This window comes from Ursus maritimus, unplaced genomic scaffold (assembly GCF_017311325.1).
Source record: "Ursus maritimus isolate PB19 unplaced genomic scaffold, ASM1731132v1 scaffold_25, whole genome shotgun sequence".
NCBI lineage: Eukaryota > Metazoa > Chordata > Mammalia > Carnivora > Ursidae > Ursus > Ursus maritimus.
The window spans coordinates 31,762,381-31,777,633 of record NW_024425008.1 but is presented as its reverse complement, the minus strand read 5'-3'; the positions used below and the strand labels follow the sequence as shown (position 1 = coordinate 31,777,633).

Sequence of the window (15,253 nt, the reverse complement as noted above, 5' to 3'; positions counted from 1 at the left end):
GGCCCTGGGGGGGGGGAGAGGAGCCAAGGAAAGGCCTCCAGCCCTTGCATACCAGCACTGCTGCCAAGCAGCCTCCTGGCTGCCCAGTCTCTCCTTAGGCTGCAGCCCAGCAGGCCCCCAGGGAGGTATCGGTTGCAAGCAAGCACCTGAATATTGCCTAATGGAACCAGCCAAAGTCCACCTAACCAGGTGAGAGGGAGGAGGCCACGCAGCAGCCCAAAGCCTCCCCAGGCCTTGCCTCCCACCTCTGCCCCGTTCTCAGAGCCCCACAGCCACGAAAGGGCCTGCTGCTTCCAAAGTCACCCAGGTGGTCCAGCCGCTGCTTAGCCACAGGCCTCGGGCCCCAGCCTCCGAGCTGAGCAGAGATCCACAGCCCCTTCCCAGAGGGACTCCGCCCGCCCCCCCACCCGGCCCCGCCCCAGCGGAGGATGCTGGGGTGAAGGGGGCGTCGTCTGTGCCCTAGGGGACTGAGGCCGGTCCCAGGCCAGGGCTTGTGCTGTTCAGAAGACGTAACCCCACCAGCTTGGTACCGCCGCCCACCGGTCCATGAGCGAGCCCCGGGCCCCACCCCCAGCCCCACTCAGTCTGTCTTGACGTGGCCGTTGGCCAGGGCCAGGGGGCTCCCCGGCTCCCCGGGCTCGGCATCCTTGTCGAAGCGGAGGCGGAGGGTGTTGCGGATGATGAACTGCTCCATGATGAGGGCCCCGCAGAACCAGGGCACGGCGTACTCCAGGGTGATGAGGCCCATGAAGTCGAAGTCGAACTGGGAGTAGTCCCAGGGGCAGGCGTTGAACTGGCGCAGGATGAGGCCGGTGGTGAACTCCCACACGTAGGTCCAGAGCGTGTAGATGAGGCAGCGCAGGAGCAGCGGGCAGCGGCCTCGCAGGCGGAGGTACATGCGCTCCACGATGAGGATGGAGGTGCCGTAGATGAAGAGCGCCCACACGCTCGTGACCCCCGGGAACTTCCAGTTAAAGTTCACCACGAACTCCCAGGCCGCCGTGAACATCACCTCGCAGAAGTAGCCGTGGATGGCGTACAGGTACCAGCGCGACAGCGCCGTCAGGGGCTCGGCCGACGCCATGGAGCCGGGCGGGGCTGGCTGCGGACACAGAGGAGACAGGTGAGGGGGCAGCCCCTCCTCCCGGCCGCCCACGCCCCGCCCACGCCCCGCCCACGTGTCCGCCGCGACCAGGCTCGAGGGGATTCCAAACCTCCTCCGCCGTCCTCTTTGCTTACGCGCGCTGCTCTCGATCCTGTTGGCGGTCCACGACTTCATTCCTACTCCTTACCTTAGCCAGGCGGGCATGAGAAAGGCAGGCAAGAAACTTGGAAGTCCCTCCGGCTTCCTCTGACCAACTCCACTCCAACGCTTTTGGAAGGAGGTGTCTCCTACATACGCTAGGCTTTCTTTTGGATTATCTGTGGTCAAACGGAAGAGCTGGCTGTCCTGGCCCACCAGTCCCCTCCATTTCTGGGCTACTAGCTGATTTCTCATCAGGCCCCTCCACTGGGGTCACCATCTCTTCCACCACTTCTTCTCAAACAATTCCACGTCACTCATATTTCTGAGATTTTTCTAAGCAACCTTTTGCATTTGTCTTGTGTGTGTGTGCGTGTGTCTGTGTGTGTTAACATATACTGACATGTACCATGTTAGCTGTTTTTAAGTGTATAGTTCGGTGGCATTAAGTACATTCACACTATGGTGCAACTGTCCCCACTGTCCATCTCCAAAACTTTTTCATCATCCCAAACTGAAATTCCACACCCATTAAACATTAACTCCCCACCTCCTCCCCAGCCCATGGCAACCACCACTCTACTTTCTGTCTCTATGGATGTGACTACTCTAGTTACCTCTTTTAAGGGGAATCATTCAGTATCTGTCCCTTTGTGACTGGCTTATTTCACTGAGCATAGTGTCTGCGAGGTTCCGCCATGTTGTAGCATGTGTCAGAATATCCTTCACTTTTTGAGGCTGAATAATATTCATTCCTTCGTGATTGATCTATGTGATTGATCTGTCACATTTGATTTATCCATCTGTCCATTAATGGTTTGTTTCTACCTTTTGGCTGTTATCACACTGCTGCTGTGAACATGGATGAACAAATACCTGTTCTAGTCTCTGCTTTCAGTTCTTTTGGATTTATATCCAGGAGTAGAATTGCTGGATCACATAGTGATTCCATGTTTATTTTCTGAGGAATGGCCTTGCTGTTTTCCATGGCAGCTGCACCATTTTACATTCCCACCAGCAATGCACAAGGCTTCCAGTTTCGCCACATCCTTACCAGCACTTGGTATTTTCTGGTTTTTTGATGATGTCCATCCTAATGGGTGTAAAGTGGCAGCTCGTTGTGGTCGCATTTGTCTTTAACTGCTCCATGAAGCGGGTTTGGGTGTTTAGTTTCAATGTGGAGAGGAAACCAGTGGGCTGACAGAGGAGAGAGTCCTCCTCTCTACTTATTCCCTTCCCCTCCTCTCTTCTAAGCCCCACTGGGCTTTAAGGCCCCAAGCTGCTTCCCTGAAGGCTGGCCTGGCCCACCGACCTCTCTGCTTTCCCTTGCCCTCAATCAGTGACTGGATGACTCCCTTGGCCCTTTATCCAGTGCCACCCGGTTTCCTCTTAGAAGGCATGTGCCCTCTTGCTCTGCCTCACTAGCCTGTGTCCTCCCTGAGGGCAGCGCCTCTTTTGCACTCCTCTGTTCTACAGCCTGGGCACAGACCTCTCCAGGGCAGGTGCTCTCTAAATGATGCAGGTTTATGGGGGTGGGGGAGGAGTTCAGGGCAGCATCAGGAATGGGAAGGCAGAGCATGAAAACATGAATCCCAGCTCTGCCAGCTGCCAGTGGACCCCAGGCTTGTCACCTCTGTCAAGGTGGGAAAGGGGACAGAGGTTAACGGGACGCATCTGCAGCCTGCCTGCCGTCTGGGAATCCCAGCCTCATCTTTCAGCTATAGCAGACCTCGTCACAAGAATACGCCCCCACCCCACAGTGCATCGCTTTGTGGTCTTCCAGGCACTTTCATTCACATTTTTCTTGTTGGTTCTTACAAAATTAAGATTCATGCAAAGAAGGGCAGGGAGTTTCACTCCAGTTTTTTCAGAGAGACAGTTGGGGCTCAGAGAGAAGTGGGTTTGCCCCATATCCCAGGGCCGGTGAATGGAAAGGCTGAGACTAGAATCCACATCTGATTTCTACTTCAGCACTCATCCCACTGCCTACTAGTGCCCAGCTCCTAGACATGCGTGCCTAGTGTCACTCCCTTCCTCAAAAACATTCACTGGCGCCCCATGTCCTAATGAAACACCACAGCATCCTTGGCCTAGCATTCAAGACTCTAGGATCTCACTTCAGCCTACTTTTTCAGCCTTCTTCTCACTGGTTGGTTCTCCTGGTTTTCCCTCCTGCCTCTGCAGATCTGTCTGTGTGTTTCCTGTCCACAAGTACAAACCTAACCTCCAGGTTACCTTCAGAATCAAATCGTCTTCATCCCCACCACCACAGCCCTCTCTTCCCCCCCTGAATAGCCAGAGTACTTATTCTGTCTTGCTTTGGTCCAGATGATTTCCTGTTTTATTACCTCGATAACTTCCAGGCCCCATCCAGACATCTCTCCTGTGTGTCCTACACCTACGTATCCCACTTCTTCCTGAACACCTCCACCTAAGCGTCCTATAGGCACCTCAAACTCATTATCTTTTCCCCAAAACTTGTCTTCCTCCTGTGACCCCACCCTGCACCCAGTTAGCAGCCAGAGGCCCTGGGGTCATTCTAGCTTCTTCTGCCACATCCCCACCCGAACATGAGCTCCCTGAGAATAAGGACCTTGTCTGTCTGGCACTGCATCCCCAGTGCCTAGAACAGTGCCTGGCACACAGCATTCAACTAAAGAAGACATTTCTTAATCCGTTCGTAATTGCTACATATAGAGCATTCCAGAACTCAGTGGCTGAAATCAGATCTCATTTATTGTTACAGCTTGTGTGTCTGTGGGTTGGCAGAACTTGGCTGGCCTCGATCATGAGACTGCTGGTCATCTGGGGGCTGTGTCCTATCCTTGACTGGGGTGGCTATAACCTACCTGTCTCTGGCCCCCTGCATGCTTTCTCATGGCAGGGGCAGAGGCACATGGACAAGCAGGCCCTACTGCCCCATGCTTTTCAAGACTCTGGTTAAGTCGTGCCGAGGAACATCTTACTGGTCAAAGCAAGTCATACGGCAAAGCCACCAAGTCGGCCATTACCTCCTGTCCTTTCTACCACTTAACTGTGCTTGAAATCATCTCTTCCTCTTGACTCGCCTTTCTCATTGCTGCTGCCCTGCTTCAAGCTGTCACCATCACTTACCCGGATGCCCCCGGTCATCTGCCAGCTGGTCTCCCCGCTTGCCTTTTCCTTCCCAATTCACTCATTAAACTGAAGAGTGTATAGAAACAGCAGTCTTTCCAAAACACAAATCCGATGCTTCTCCCCACAGAAGGCCCACTAGTGTATCCTTATCATCCACACAAGGAGGCTCGAACCCCTAGGGATGGCTGGCAAAGCCCTTTGTGGGACACCTCTGCCTCAGATCTTGTCCTCTGGGTCTTTTCATTGCTGCTTTTGCTACCTGGGGTGCCCTTCCCAACTGCTACTGTCACCACCACCCCCAACCCATGGCCCGTGACCCGTAATCCTCTTCGGCTGCCCTGTTTGTCCACCTCTGCACCCCGTTAACTTCTGTGACAACAGTTCACACTATGTTTTGCACTAGTGGCGGCTTGATGAACGTTTAATATAATGGTAAGAGGGGGAAAAAAAGCAGGATTCAAAACTGAATAATTTATGATTTTGATTTTGCAAAAGCATACATACATACAAATGTACAAAAAAATTAGCCATAATCATCTCTGGCTGGTGACATCACAAGTGATTTTTATTTCCTTCCTTAAACTTCTCTGTATAATCTAAAATCTTTTTCTAACGAGTATGTCTAAACTTTTATAAAAATAAAATTTTATCTTAAATACATCTGTTGTATGACTATGTATTAATCATCTTTGTACCTTGTATACAGAAGATGCCCCACAAATTTGCCAGACAAATGAACCTAAGGAAACCTGATGTCCTATAAAGTTCTGCGGGTCCTTCCCTCCTGAGCCATCACCAACGACAAGGCATGATTCACGGGTTTGAATAGCATGAAGTGGTTAAGCCCAGGGGCTCCAGATCCTAACGTCCTGGTCTCCCCCCTTGCCTTTTCCTTTCCAATTTCCCGGTACCCTTCACCTGTGGAAGGTAGGGCATGTTACCTGACTTCTGTGCCTTGGTTTTCTTATAGGTAAAGTGAGAATAATAAGAGTAAGTACTTCTGGGGGTCACCGTAAGGGTGAATGAGCTAACAGAGAGACGCCACTAAGATGAGAGCGAATGCTCAGACAGGGTAGAGGGTGGCTGTCACTTCTGGCCCAGAGCCAGGCCTCTTGGTGCGCTTCTCCCGCTTCGAGCGCCACCTCCTTCCTGAGGCAGGGTCATTCCGGCCCTGCCGTCACTAGGGCAGCCTTCCTTGCCGAGCAGGTCAGGCCCTCACCTCCACCCGGAGCATAACCCGGCAGCCAAGCAACCCTGTGGAACCAGTAACCGCACGTACAGCCCACGGGAGAACCAAGACTGAGCTGAGGAGAGGCAAGGCGAGCTTCCAGCTTTCGTGTGGCTTGGGAGGGTTCGTGAAAGGGGAGGGTCTCAGAACTAGCCCTCCGAGGTCCTGGCTCAACGAGAGGGGTGGAACGAAAGGGCCAGCGTTCCTGGCACAGCTTCTCACACCCTCCTTTTATCCTGAAACCCCACTAGGTTGTTCCCCCTCTTAGAGTGGGCGAGAGCACACCCAGGCTCCAGGGAAACTCACTGAGAATGAGGAGACGCCCACGACCAGACACAGGTGGGGCTGCGGTGGCCCGGAGACCACTCTGCCTCCCGCCGAACTCTGGCCCCTCTGAGCTTAGGTCTATCCACCGACCTGCACTCGCGCCTCCGGCCCCTCTGGCCCCCAGGATCCGGGGGCAGGAGCTCCCTGTTCATCCCGTGCGGTGGCCTGACTGAACTAGTAGATTCCTCCAGTCAGCCGCCACCACAATGCTGACTTTAACACCCTGCTCTCCTTGCCTCGTGGGCTCATCTCTAGACACAGCCGAGGATGTGTTCCCAGTCAGTAACAATTCAGGGGCTCCAGTCACCCCCCTGGAGCTGGTAACTTGGAAGAGCTGGACTTCCAAACCCTATGAGCAAAAGCAAGATGGAAGGAGCCACTGTTAAAGGGTGAAGGAGGGCAAGCTGTTGAACAGAGGAAAAGATGGGCAAGAAAGAACGGGGTGAACGCAAGGACAGGATTGCATTTCTGGAATCTTCCATCCCTGAAAGAACAGGGTTAGGCAGAGGGGAAGCATACCTAGGCAAGGTCAGGCCACGTCCGAGGGATTGTGCCAGAAGAACACGCCTATTCCACACGAGGCAAACAGGGGAAGCTGGAAGTCCTAACTGAGGCCAGGAGACGGGGGTGAAGACAGAGAAAAGGGATATGAGACTGTGTCATCAGCTGAGATGGCCACTCATACTGCGGCAGCACGGACGCTAACATGAGAGGCCGCACTGGCTTGGCTGGATTTTCAAAACTCCACTCCCTGAACCCAATGCTAACACTCACAGGAGTGCTTAAACTTTGAGTTGGGACAAGCTCCCCCACCCTCTCCTGGCCCGGCCAGGCCTCCCCCCACCGGAACCCTTTGCCCCAGACCCTCCCTGTACCTCCTTGCTCCGCACTGGGATCAAAGCCCTGTGAAGGCCTGCATCAGGAAGAACCAGCAGCTCACTGGACGGCGGCCTCTTTCTCCTGGTGACAAACACAACTATCCTGAGGACCATGACACAGAGAGAGGACAGCGGGGAAAGAACACCGCAGGTGAAGTAAAGAGGAGATCTGGGCAAGGAAGTAAACAGGAGAAAAGAATTTGAAGAGCTGGGGACAGTTTCACAAGCAGGATACTGGGGAACAACACACAAGTGCAAGAGCCCTCATACTTGTTGATAAAAGGGCCTGTGAACACGGAGTTCCAGGAAAGGTGACTTGTCAGAGCAGGGCACTGCCCCTCCAAGGGGGCAGGTGACAGGTGATCTGGGGGGGGAGGGGTTCTGAGTCCTGCTCCCTGAGTGTATCTCATCAGCACCTGGAACTGCCTGAGCTATTCCTTAGGCAGCGAGCACAGCAGGTGGAGAGGGACAAGAGAACTCCATAAAAGTCAGGCTGGAGGCAAAACCAAATGAGATGATTGCCTTTGGTTTTACCCCAAACTCCCATCCTGTCTCAGGAAGCTACAGTGCCACAACGCGGTGACTCTGGGAATTTCTGTCCAGAGGAGCATTTTGCTAGAAAATTGGGATTCCCCTTCCATGCAACCAGACTAGGCAGGCCTTCCTTCCTCTTCCACCTCACTTACTTCCCCAGTCCCAGGCACCAAAATTGCTTCAGTTCCACATGCTGGGGAGCTACACAGCCCCCCTAGGGGGCCCCTGAGGCCAAGGCAGTAGGGGGACTCTGAGTCCAGAACCCTGGCAGGCTCTGTGCTGGCGGTGAGTGGAATCAAAGAGGGGTGGGCAGTTGCCCTGACATCTGGGTGAAAGATGCAAGGTCTGAAACCATCCTGAGCTTCCTCTGTGGTTATCAGGTTGGGGGTGGAGTGGGGGTGGGAGGAACACATGGGCTTGCTTCAGGGCCAGAAGGGAAGCAAGTGGAGCTAAATACCTGTGGTCACTGGGTAGCCATAGAGTTCTACCCTTTCCTGCTACGGATATCCCCCAGGAAAGTCCCCTGGGATGGTCCTCCCTCTACCTCCCAAGTCACAGGAATAATCAGGCACTCTTCCCAGCACTCACCATGTATTAACTCAGATAATACTCCAGCCTATTTTATACATAGGGCAATTGAGGAAGAGAGAGGATGAGTAATTACAGCTTATAAGGCAGAGCTGGGATTCAAAGCCAGCAAGTCCGGCTCCAGAGCCTTCTTAGCACACCGCCCTGCCCTTAAAGCCGACTACAGGCTCCTCTGAGGGCGCCACCATTTTCTGAGTTTCTGCTTCTAGAAGGCTAGGATGGTGTATGGAAAGACAACAAGAAGGACGTGAGCTTCTAGATAGATCATCAGTGAAGCTCAGAACTGGTGTCAGAGCTGTTGAAGGCTCTCAGCCTATTCTGAGAGGCCAAGTTCTGTTCTTAGGCCAAGTTCTGGCAAGACGCATGTGATGGTCCTCCAGGGTCACAGCTGATCTCCTGGGACCACGGTGGCAGCCACCACTGAGGGCTTCAAGGCAGGTGACTTTCAAAGACCTTTCACCAGGACACACATTACCCAGAGCCTCCCTGACTGCCAGCCCGCCCCAATGTGGCTCAGAATCTCAGACGGCCCAGCCCTGTCATGCAAATGCCAGCCAAGAGCAGAGACCAGCACCACACCGGCCAGAGCAGCCCAGCGCCCGGCGCAGCGGCAAACCTCTCCACACAAAGCAGCAGGCTGGAGAGCATTTTAGAAGGCCTCAGATGTGAAGCAAATCCCAGCTGGCAGGCAGAGGGGGGCAAGCGGGCCTGGGGAAGAGAGTCAGCTTGGCACAGAGGTTCACCAGGGCTCAGGCAGGGAGGGGCCCCCGGCGGGTGGGGCCCTCAGGCTGGGCACCCTGTGCGTTGCCCCTGTAGGGCGCTTCCCAGACCTCACGCGGCTGCCTCTCTATTGTTATTCAGATTTCAGCTCAACGGGGTCACCCCTGAGATCTTCTCCAAATCTCTAATCCAAAATAGCCTCCCTGTCACTGACATCATCCTGTTTCAGTCCTCACAGCACTTTCACTTTCTGGTATTTTGCTACTTGCTGTTGTCTATCTCCCCCAACTAGAATGAATGCGCCAGCAGGGCAGGGCTCTGTCTCATTCAGTGCGGGGTGCCCAGTGCCTAGAACAGTGCCTGGTAATACGACCTACTAATCCTGGGGCATGAATGAAAGAATGAATGAGAGCCTGAATGGCCCACACAGGGCCGGTACAAACAACTAGCTGCCTCAGCCTTTCTCTCTTCTCTTTCTTGGGAAATACGGTCTTTTTAAAACTTCAATTCTAACATTTTTAAAGATCTTTATTATTTTTCCTGATTATAAAAGTAACGTGCTCATATCTAAAATTTAAACATCACAGAAAATTTAAACATTAAAAGCCCTGGAGAGCAAAAGTCCCCCATCACCCCACATTTTAGAGAAAGTCACTGTTCATCCAGATTACATTCAGTTTCACAAGAAGCAAATCCATACATCATAGAAAGAAAAGGAATTCCCAAGTCCACCAGGCGAGCAGCCACCATCATTTCTCCCTGGCCATCTTTCTCATGCGTTTATTCTACAAGTTACCCTAGTGTACTTGTCCTGTAACCTGACATTTTCACTAAGTATATCATGATCGTTCTTCCAAGCTGTTATAGTGCCTATGTTCTCACTATTACAATGGCTGTGTGATATTCCACCAGGTGGAAAACTGTTATTTCCTTAACCTAGATGTTCAACAAAGAGACAGTAATTGTTTCCCATTTCCACTATTACCATGACACTACGAGAAACATCTTTTTTATGCCTCTAACAGAAGAATTCAGACCTTTTCTTCTCCGGGACCATTTCCTAAAGAACGATTTCTTAATGAATAATAAGGAGTGGGATCCCTGGACCAGAGGGTACAACAGTCTTAAGGCCGATGGTGGAGACTGCCCTGGGGAATTCTGCACGATGTGGGGAGTAGCTCTCCGGCCTGAGTCACCATGGCCGTGGCCTCTGTGGCCATCTCTGCACTCCCGCCCTACCCCCGCAGTTCAGGTACACACCTCCCCGGCCACCAATCACCCCAATGACACACTTTCTGAAAGGCCCTCCAACCACAAACTGATTTTGCAAGCCCAGGTTGAGGGAAAAATAGATGCTAGCCCTGAGTTTTAAACTGTCAACTGGCAAGGTCTACCTACAGCTGGGAACTACCTAGCTGCCCTTCTCCTTCTCTGCAAGCTCCTGCATGGAATCTAAGGCCCCGGGTTCCCAGGGGCCAGCCCAGCAGCCCCCAGACAGCTTGTCCTGTCGGGAGTGCAAAAGCACCGGCTCTCCCCCCTCGTCTTCCAGGCGAGTTCTCCACTGGCTGACCCACAGTGGGACTGTCTGCCCTTCAGACAACAGCCTTCAGGCTAGACAGACCTCTGGGGCTTGGGAAAGCAGCCAATCAACATTTTTTAAAGCACCATCAAGGAAAAGCCAGAGGCCAAGGCTGGAAAGAAAGGCCATACGAGGACAGGTGAGACTCCACGGTCCCCCCTGGGCCCCTGCTCTACATGCAGCTTGTCTGGCCTTAGGAGGGGTCCCTTCACAGGCCAAAAGCAGCAGAAGACTTGCTCCTCTTGACCCCCTGGTGGCCACCTCCATAGCAGCTAAGGCACACAAATCCCGCTCCTCCCAGTGCCCTGGATGCTCTCCCCAAGGCCACGTGAACCGCTCATGGCTCTGGGCAGTCTGGAATCCCAGATGCAGTACAGTTCTCACTGCACGGAGGTGAAGCCTGAGGCCCAAAGCATCCCCGAGCTTACACAGAAGGGAATGTGGGAAGACGTCATCTGCTGCGTGCTCGGTGTCTGACATCACTCATTCAGCAAGTCTGCGTCGGGCACATATTTCAGAGGCCAGGTGGCCCTAAGATGGCTCCAGTATGCGCATGACCTGAACCTGCCGGGCACTCCCCTCCGATCCCAGAGCTACAGCCCTGTGACAGGCCCTCGGGCAGAACACAGGCTCAGAACTGGAACCTAGGGTGTCCATGCCCCTGAGGCAGGGAGGGCCAGGGATGCCTGGGGAGCCTGTCACATACTCACTTATCAGACCTCCGAGTGCACGGCTCAGAACAGACATCAGGCTCACTGTCCAGGAGTGTCCCGGGTTAACCTTTGTCCTGGTGCCTGGCTGGGCCTCGGTGTCATTCTCAGCAGTGGGGGCAAGCATCAGCCCCAGGGCTCAGCTGATCCTTGGCTGGTGGGCCGGAGGCTTCCATGTGTCCCTGGGAATAAAAGAGGAGGCATTCATTACCTTACACTGCCCACCAGGGGCTCAGCACCAGGCAGTCAGTCATCCCACCCAGGCCCCTGGGCCCTCTCTTGGAACCCACTACCGCCTCTGTGCTGCCCTGTTTGCTCAGGTCTGGTTAATCCAGCAATGACAGCCTGGGATGGGTCCCAGGCAATTCACACGTGGGGCTAGGACTTAGGGCTTCTTGCACCACGAGCAAATGTGCGCACATTTGTAAATGCGAGAGGGGGTATAATTTTAGACTCTAGTGCCTTTCTCGTTTAGCTTCAAATTACACTCTCACCTTCGCCCAGCAGTGGCTACATCTGTCCTCAAGGGCGGTCAAGAACCTCATGGAAGGCAGATAACGTAGGACACTTGTCATAGCATTTGGGGAGTTGAGCTCAGCTACACACAGAAAAACAAGCACACCCACAAAATGTGTGCCAGACCCTCTCCCCACAATCCCACCACCCTAATATTTATTTCACTCTATTTTATCACTGTTCTTGTTAAGGCCCTTCCTGTTAACATCAATAACCGACCACAAGCTGATTTAAATCTGACTTTATGACGCCCCTGGCCACACACACATTTTTACTATCTCCCGAAGACTTGACCATTTGATACAATTCTGACTTTAATGTGAAGGTCCTGCAGCTTCTCTGAAAACCCCTTGGATGCAGCACCCTCTGCACCAGCCCAAGGACAGAGCTGAGGTCGGGCTCGGCCTCCGGTAGGACAGGGGTGGAAGCCGGTGCCACTCCTGCCAGGGACGGCCCAGCAGGGTCACCCACGGAGGCGCCACCCCAGCTGGTGCCTAGGCTGGCTGCCTCCCTCCCCGTACCTCCCAGGCTCTCTGAGCTGGGATGACTGGGCCTCCGCTCCCCAGAGGCAGCAGGGGAGCCAAGGAGAAGTGAAAGGGCAGGAGTCTGGACCTGAAATTCACTGTACGCATACATGCTTGTGGCCCCAGAGGGTGCAGCCCTCCCCCCTAGAGTCCCCCCTCCTGCACTGAGACAGTGAATGACGAGAGCCAAGGGCTGCTGAACTCGGCCTGGCCCTCCCCAGCTCCTCCCCAGCTCCTCCCCAAACAGGAGCCTCCGCCTGCCCCACCTGTCCATCTTCCCCACTTCTCCCAGCCTGCCTGGCACATACCCGTTACCTGGAGGAAAGGGCTTTAATGGGGCATGTCCGACACCCCTCTACCCCCAGTACCACCATGACCTGTGCCTGGGGAGTTCAATCCCACCATGGGCACTTCCCTTCCTCCGGGCCCTAGGCGGGCCACATCAGCAAGCACAAGACAAAAGAGAAAGAGAAACCAAAGCCCACATCCTGGTGGCACAGGCTGCTGGTTGCTGCAGGCGGCCCTGAGAGCCACCGCTGGCTGAGGGGCTGCCCTGGCTGATGCAGCCCCTGCGCTCAGAACAGGCTGCCCTTCGAGGCTGGCCTGCCACTGGGCACCTCCTGCTTCCTGGTCTGCAGGCTCTTCCGCCAGGGAGCCGCTGGGGGCTGGATGAGGGGCTCGGCTAGCAGGAGCGCCGCCTCTGCCTCTAAGTGTGCAAGCTGTCCCCGCTGACACTCCCTGGCCCCTGAGAGCAGGTCCCCGGTGTAGATGGCATGAGGCTCCTTTGTGGACCGCAGGGCCTGAGCTCGAAGTTTCTGGAGCACATGAACGTGTGAAGAGTCCTTACAGCAACTAACGTGGGCAGAACTTACACTTCCTCGGGGGTATCACCTCTCACGATTCTCCCAAGACTCCTGCAGGGAGGCGAGGAATCATCACCGCCCACCCCCCAACCCCCATTTTAGAGAGGAAAACACTGACTCTCAGGACATTAAGAGATGAGGCCAAATCTACACATTTGACTCAAACCCTGGTCCTTGGGCTCCAGGGTCCCCCTCTCCCCACACAGCATGCCTTCAAGCTGCTTCCCATGCGCCTGTGTGCACCCGCCTGTCATTCACTGCCATTTACTTAGTCCGTTCTGTAAGCGGCTTATTTGTAAACGCACAGCCTGAGTCTGTCCATCCAGCTTCATCACCATGCCCAGGTGCTCCTCGGAGACCCTGCTCCCTCCTCGTTCCTTTGTGACGCTGTCCTCCGAAGCCTCCGGCTACCCCATCGCTGATGTTCCCACAGCACTTTGCACATCCTTGCACTAAGACATCATGCCCCGTCTTAAAGTTATTATTGTAAAAAAAAAAAAATAAAGGTTATTATTGTCTGTTTCTTCCTCCACATGGTGAATTCCTCAAGACCAGGGAATTTCTTTTGGATGGATGGACAAGTCAGCTTGAGAAGAACCCAGCTAAATTCTTGCGTGATTGCACTGTCTAGTGTTATTAACTAAACAGTGATGTCTCGATTCTTCCCTAATTTTTAGGCCATTGTCATGAAAGGGCTGTCTCCTACAAAGCACTGAAAGTGTCAGTTTACAGGGGCAGGGCTATCCCTGCAAATGAGGGAAGGAAGGAGGATGCTCCTCTCCTCCCACCTCCAACAGCCATCACCTGGAGCGTGAGGTGTCGATAGATGAATGGGTGCCTTGGGTCTGGGCAATACAGAAGACGTGTCACACGAGGAAGCGTCCCAGGCGTCCCGGGAGAAAGCGCAGACTCCTACGTGAGCAAGGGACCAGGCTCGGGCTCAGGTCAGAGAATAACGCCTATTCTGTTATTTCTACAATGTGCTGGCACTCTCAAAAGGCACATCCAGTTTTCATGCACATAGCATTCATTTCCCAAAGAGGTTTAACCAGCAGCTGCTGGCAGGAAATTCCCTCTGCATCATTCTCTCCCCTCCCCTGTAACTATTTAGGGTAAGCTGGGCTTGCCGGACTGAGTCTCTACTTCTCTGACCAGAACCTAAAACCAAACCTACCCCCACACTCTGCACAATCTCCATGGCCCAGAACCTAAGACTGGAGCCAGGACAGGACAGGCAAACACCATCCCTTCTTCCTTCTCCCTCCCCACTTCCCCAAATCTCCCCTACCCCAAATCTCCCCTACCCCAGATGCCCACAAAGTAAAGAGAAAATGCCCCAAGGCCACACTGGGGGAGCTCTCAGATTATTCACAGTGCCCTGGTTCTTCCCTCAAGACCCCAAACCACTGCTCTTACTTGTCCAGACTTTTAAGACCAGCCCTGAACACAAGTGGATTTGGCAACTTCCCAAGTCGAGAGACCCTGCTGAGGTACAAACACCACGGGAATTCCAAACCCCCAGGGGAAAGGCTGCTCAGCTCCCCTTGAGAAGCAAGGGGACCCAGGCCCTTGGGCCTGACTGGCATAGGGAAGGTTGGTGGAGACAGGAGACAGACCGCCCACACCCTCCATTTGACCCCATCCTTCCACTCCATGCCCCCTCATTTTGGGATCTGGGTTTCTTGGAATCTGGGTTTCTCTGCCAGCCAGAAAACGCACTACTCTGTCTTCTGTCCCACCTCCAGGCTACTCTGTCCTGTCACCCTCCTCTCCTTCCTTCCTCCTCCCATCCAGCCCCTCCTACCTTACTCGCCTTTCTCAATGTCCCCTTCTGAACAAACCCAGACCACCCGTCCCCTACACCTTGGAGGCTGGTCTCTGGCCCCATGCCCCTTCCCTTTCCTTCCCATCCTACCCCCCCCCCCCGGCACTGGGTAGCTGCTGCTTGCTGCCTGAAAGGCTGGACAGCTGCTGGGCTCTCTAATTAGCTGCCTGGCTGCCGTCCCAGAGCAAGGCATGTGTTACAGTAAAGAGCAGCCTCACCTCCCCTTCATCAATAATCCCCTATGCAGATCCCATCAGGCATCAGCTGAGGGGCCCTGGAATCCCGGTCACATGAGAGCAGCAAGGCTCCTCCTGGCAGCTGGAAAGGGACAGACAGCAGCCTCACAGCCTCCCTGCCTCACTGACTAAGTGACCAGGAATTTATTTACCCCAGCTTTCCCTATTACTGCCCACATCACACAGGTGACCCTACCACCCCATACCTTTGGAGCAATGGGGACACAGTCCCTTTGTTGCCTCACCAGCGGAGGCAGAAAAAAGCCCAGCGGGTCTTTTGGAGGATAAGCCTGGGCTCCCTGAACAGCACGACACCCAGTGCCCTGCTTTTCACAGCTTTCTACAGCCAAACCACCCCAGAGATG

At 54.1% G+C, this 15,253-nt stretch overlaps 1 protein-coding gene across 3 annotated transcripts; it reads right to left on the bottom strand.

Moving 5' to 3' along the window:
• Positions 1-7: 7 nt before the first annotated feature.
• On the bottom strand, positions 8-13,282 carry TMEM229B (transmembrane protein 229B). 3 transcript variants are annotated; one of them, XR_005837681.1, is made up of 6 exons: positions 12,280-13,282; positions 11,419-11,522; positions 10,925-11,106; positions 6,791-6,875; positions 6,435-6,523; positions 1,022-1,102 (listed from the first exon to the last, which is right to left on the bottom strand). XR_005837681.1 is itself a non-coding variant. In XM_008700574.2 (4 exons), exons 3-4 carry the CDS (start codon positions 11,049-11,051, stop codon positions 581-583), a joined length of 645 nt encoding a protein of 214 aa, XP_008698796.2. In that variant the 5' UTR covers positions 11,052-11,106; positions 11,419-11,522; positions 12,280-12,432; the 3' UTR covers positions 8-580. The 3 variants fall into 3 exon arrangements, 1 of the variants encoding a protein (XP_008698796.2); XR_005837680.1 differs by lacking the exon at positions 1,022-1,102 and adding an exon at positions 2,985-6,264; XM_008700574.2 differs by lacking the exons at positions 6,435-6,523; positions 6,791-6,875 and having other exon boundaries at positions 8-1,098; positions 12,280-12,432.
• Between the last annotated feature and the right edge of the window lie 1,971 nt (positions 13,283-15,253).

Excerpts from the sequence above, each read along its gene's own strand:
- TMEM229B (XM_008700574.2), bottom strand. The coding sequence starts at position 11,051 with ATGCTTGCCCCCACTGCTGAGAATGACACCGAGGCCCAGCCAGGCACC. Across the intron at positions 1,099-10,924 it reads TGCACTCGGAGGTCTGATAA|CCCCGCCCGGCTCCATGGCG; the intron begins GTGAGTATGTGA and ends GTCCGCAGCCAG.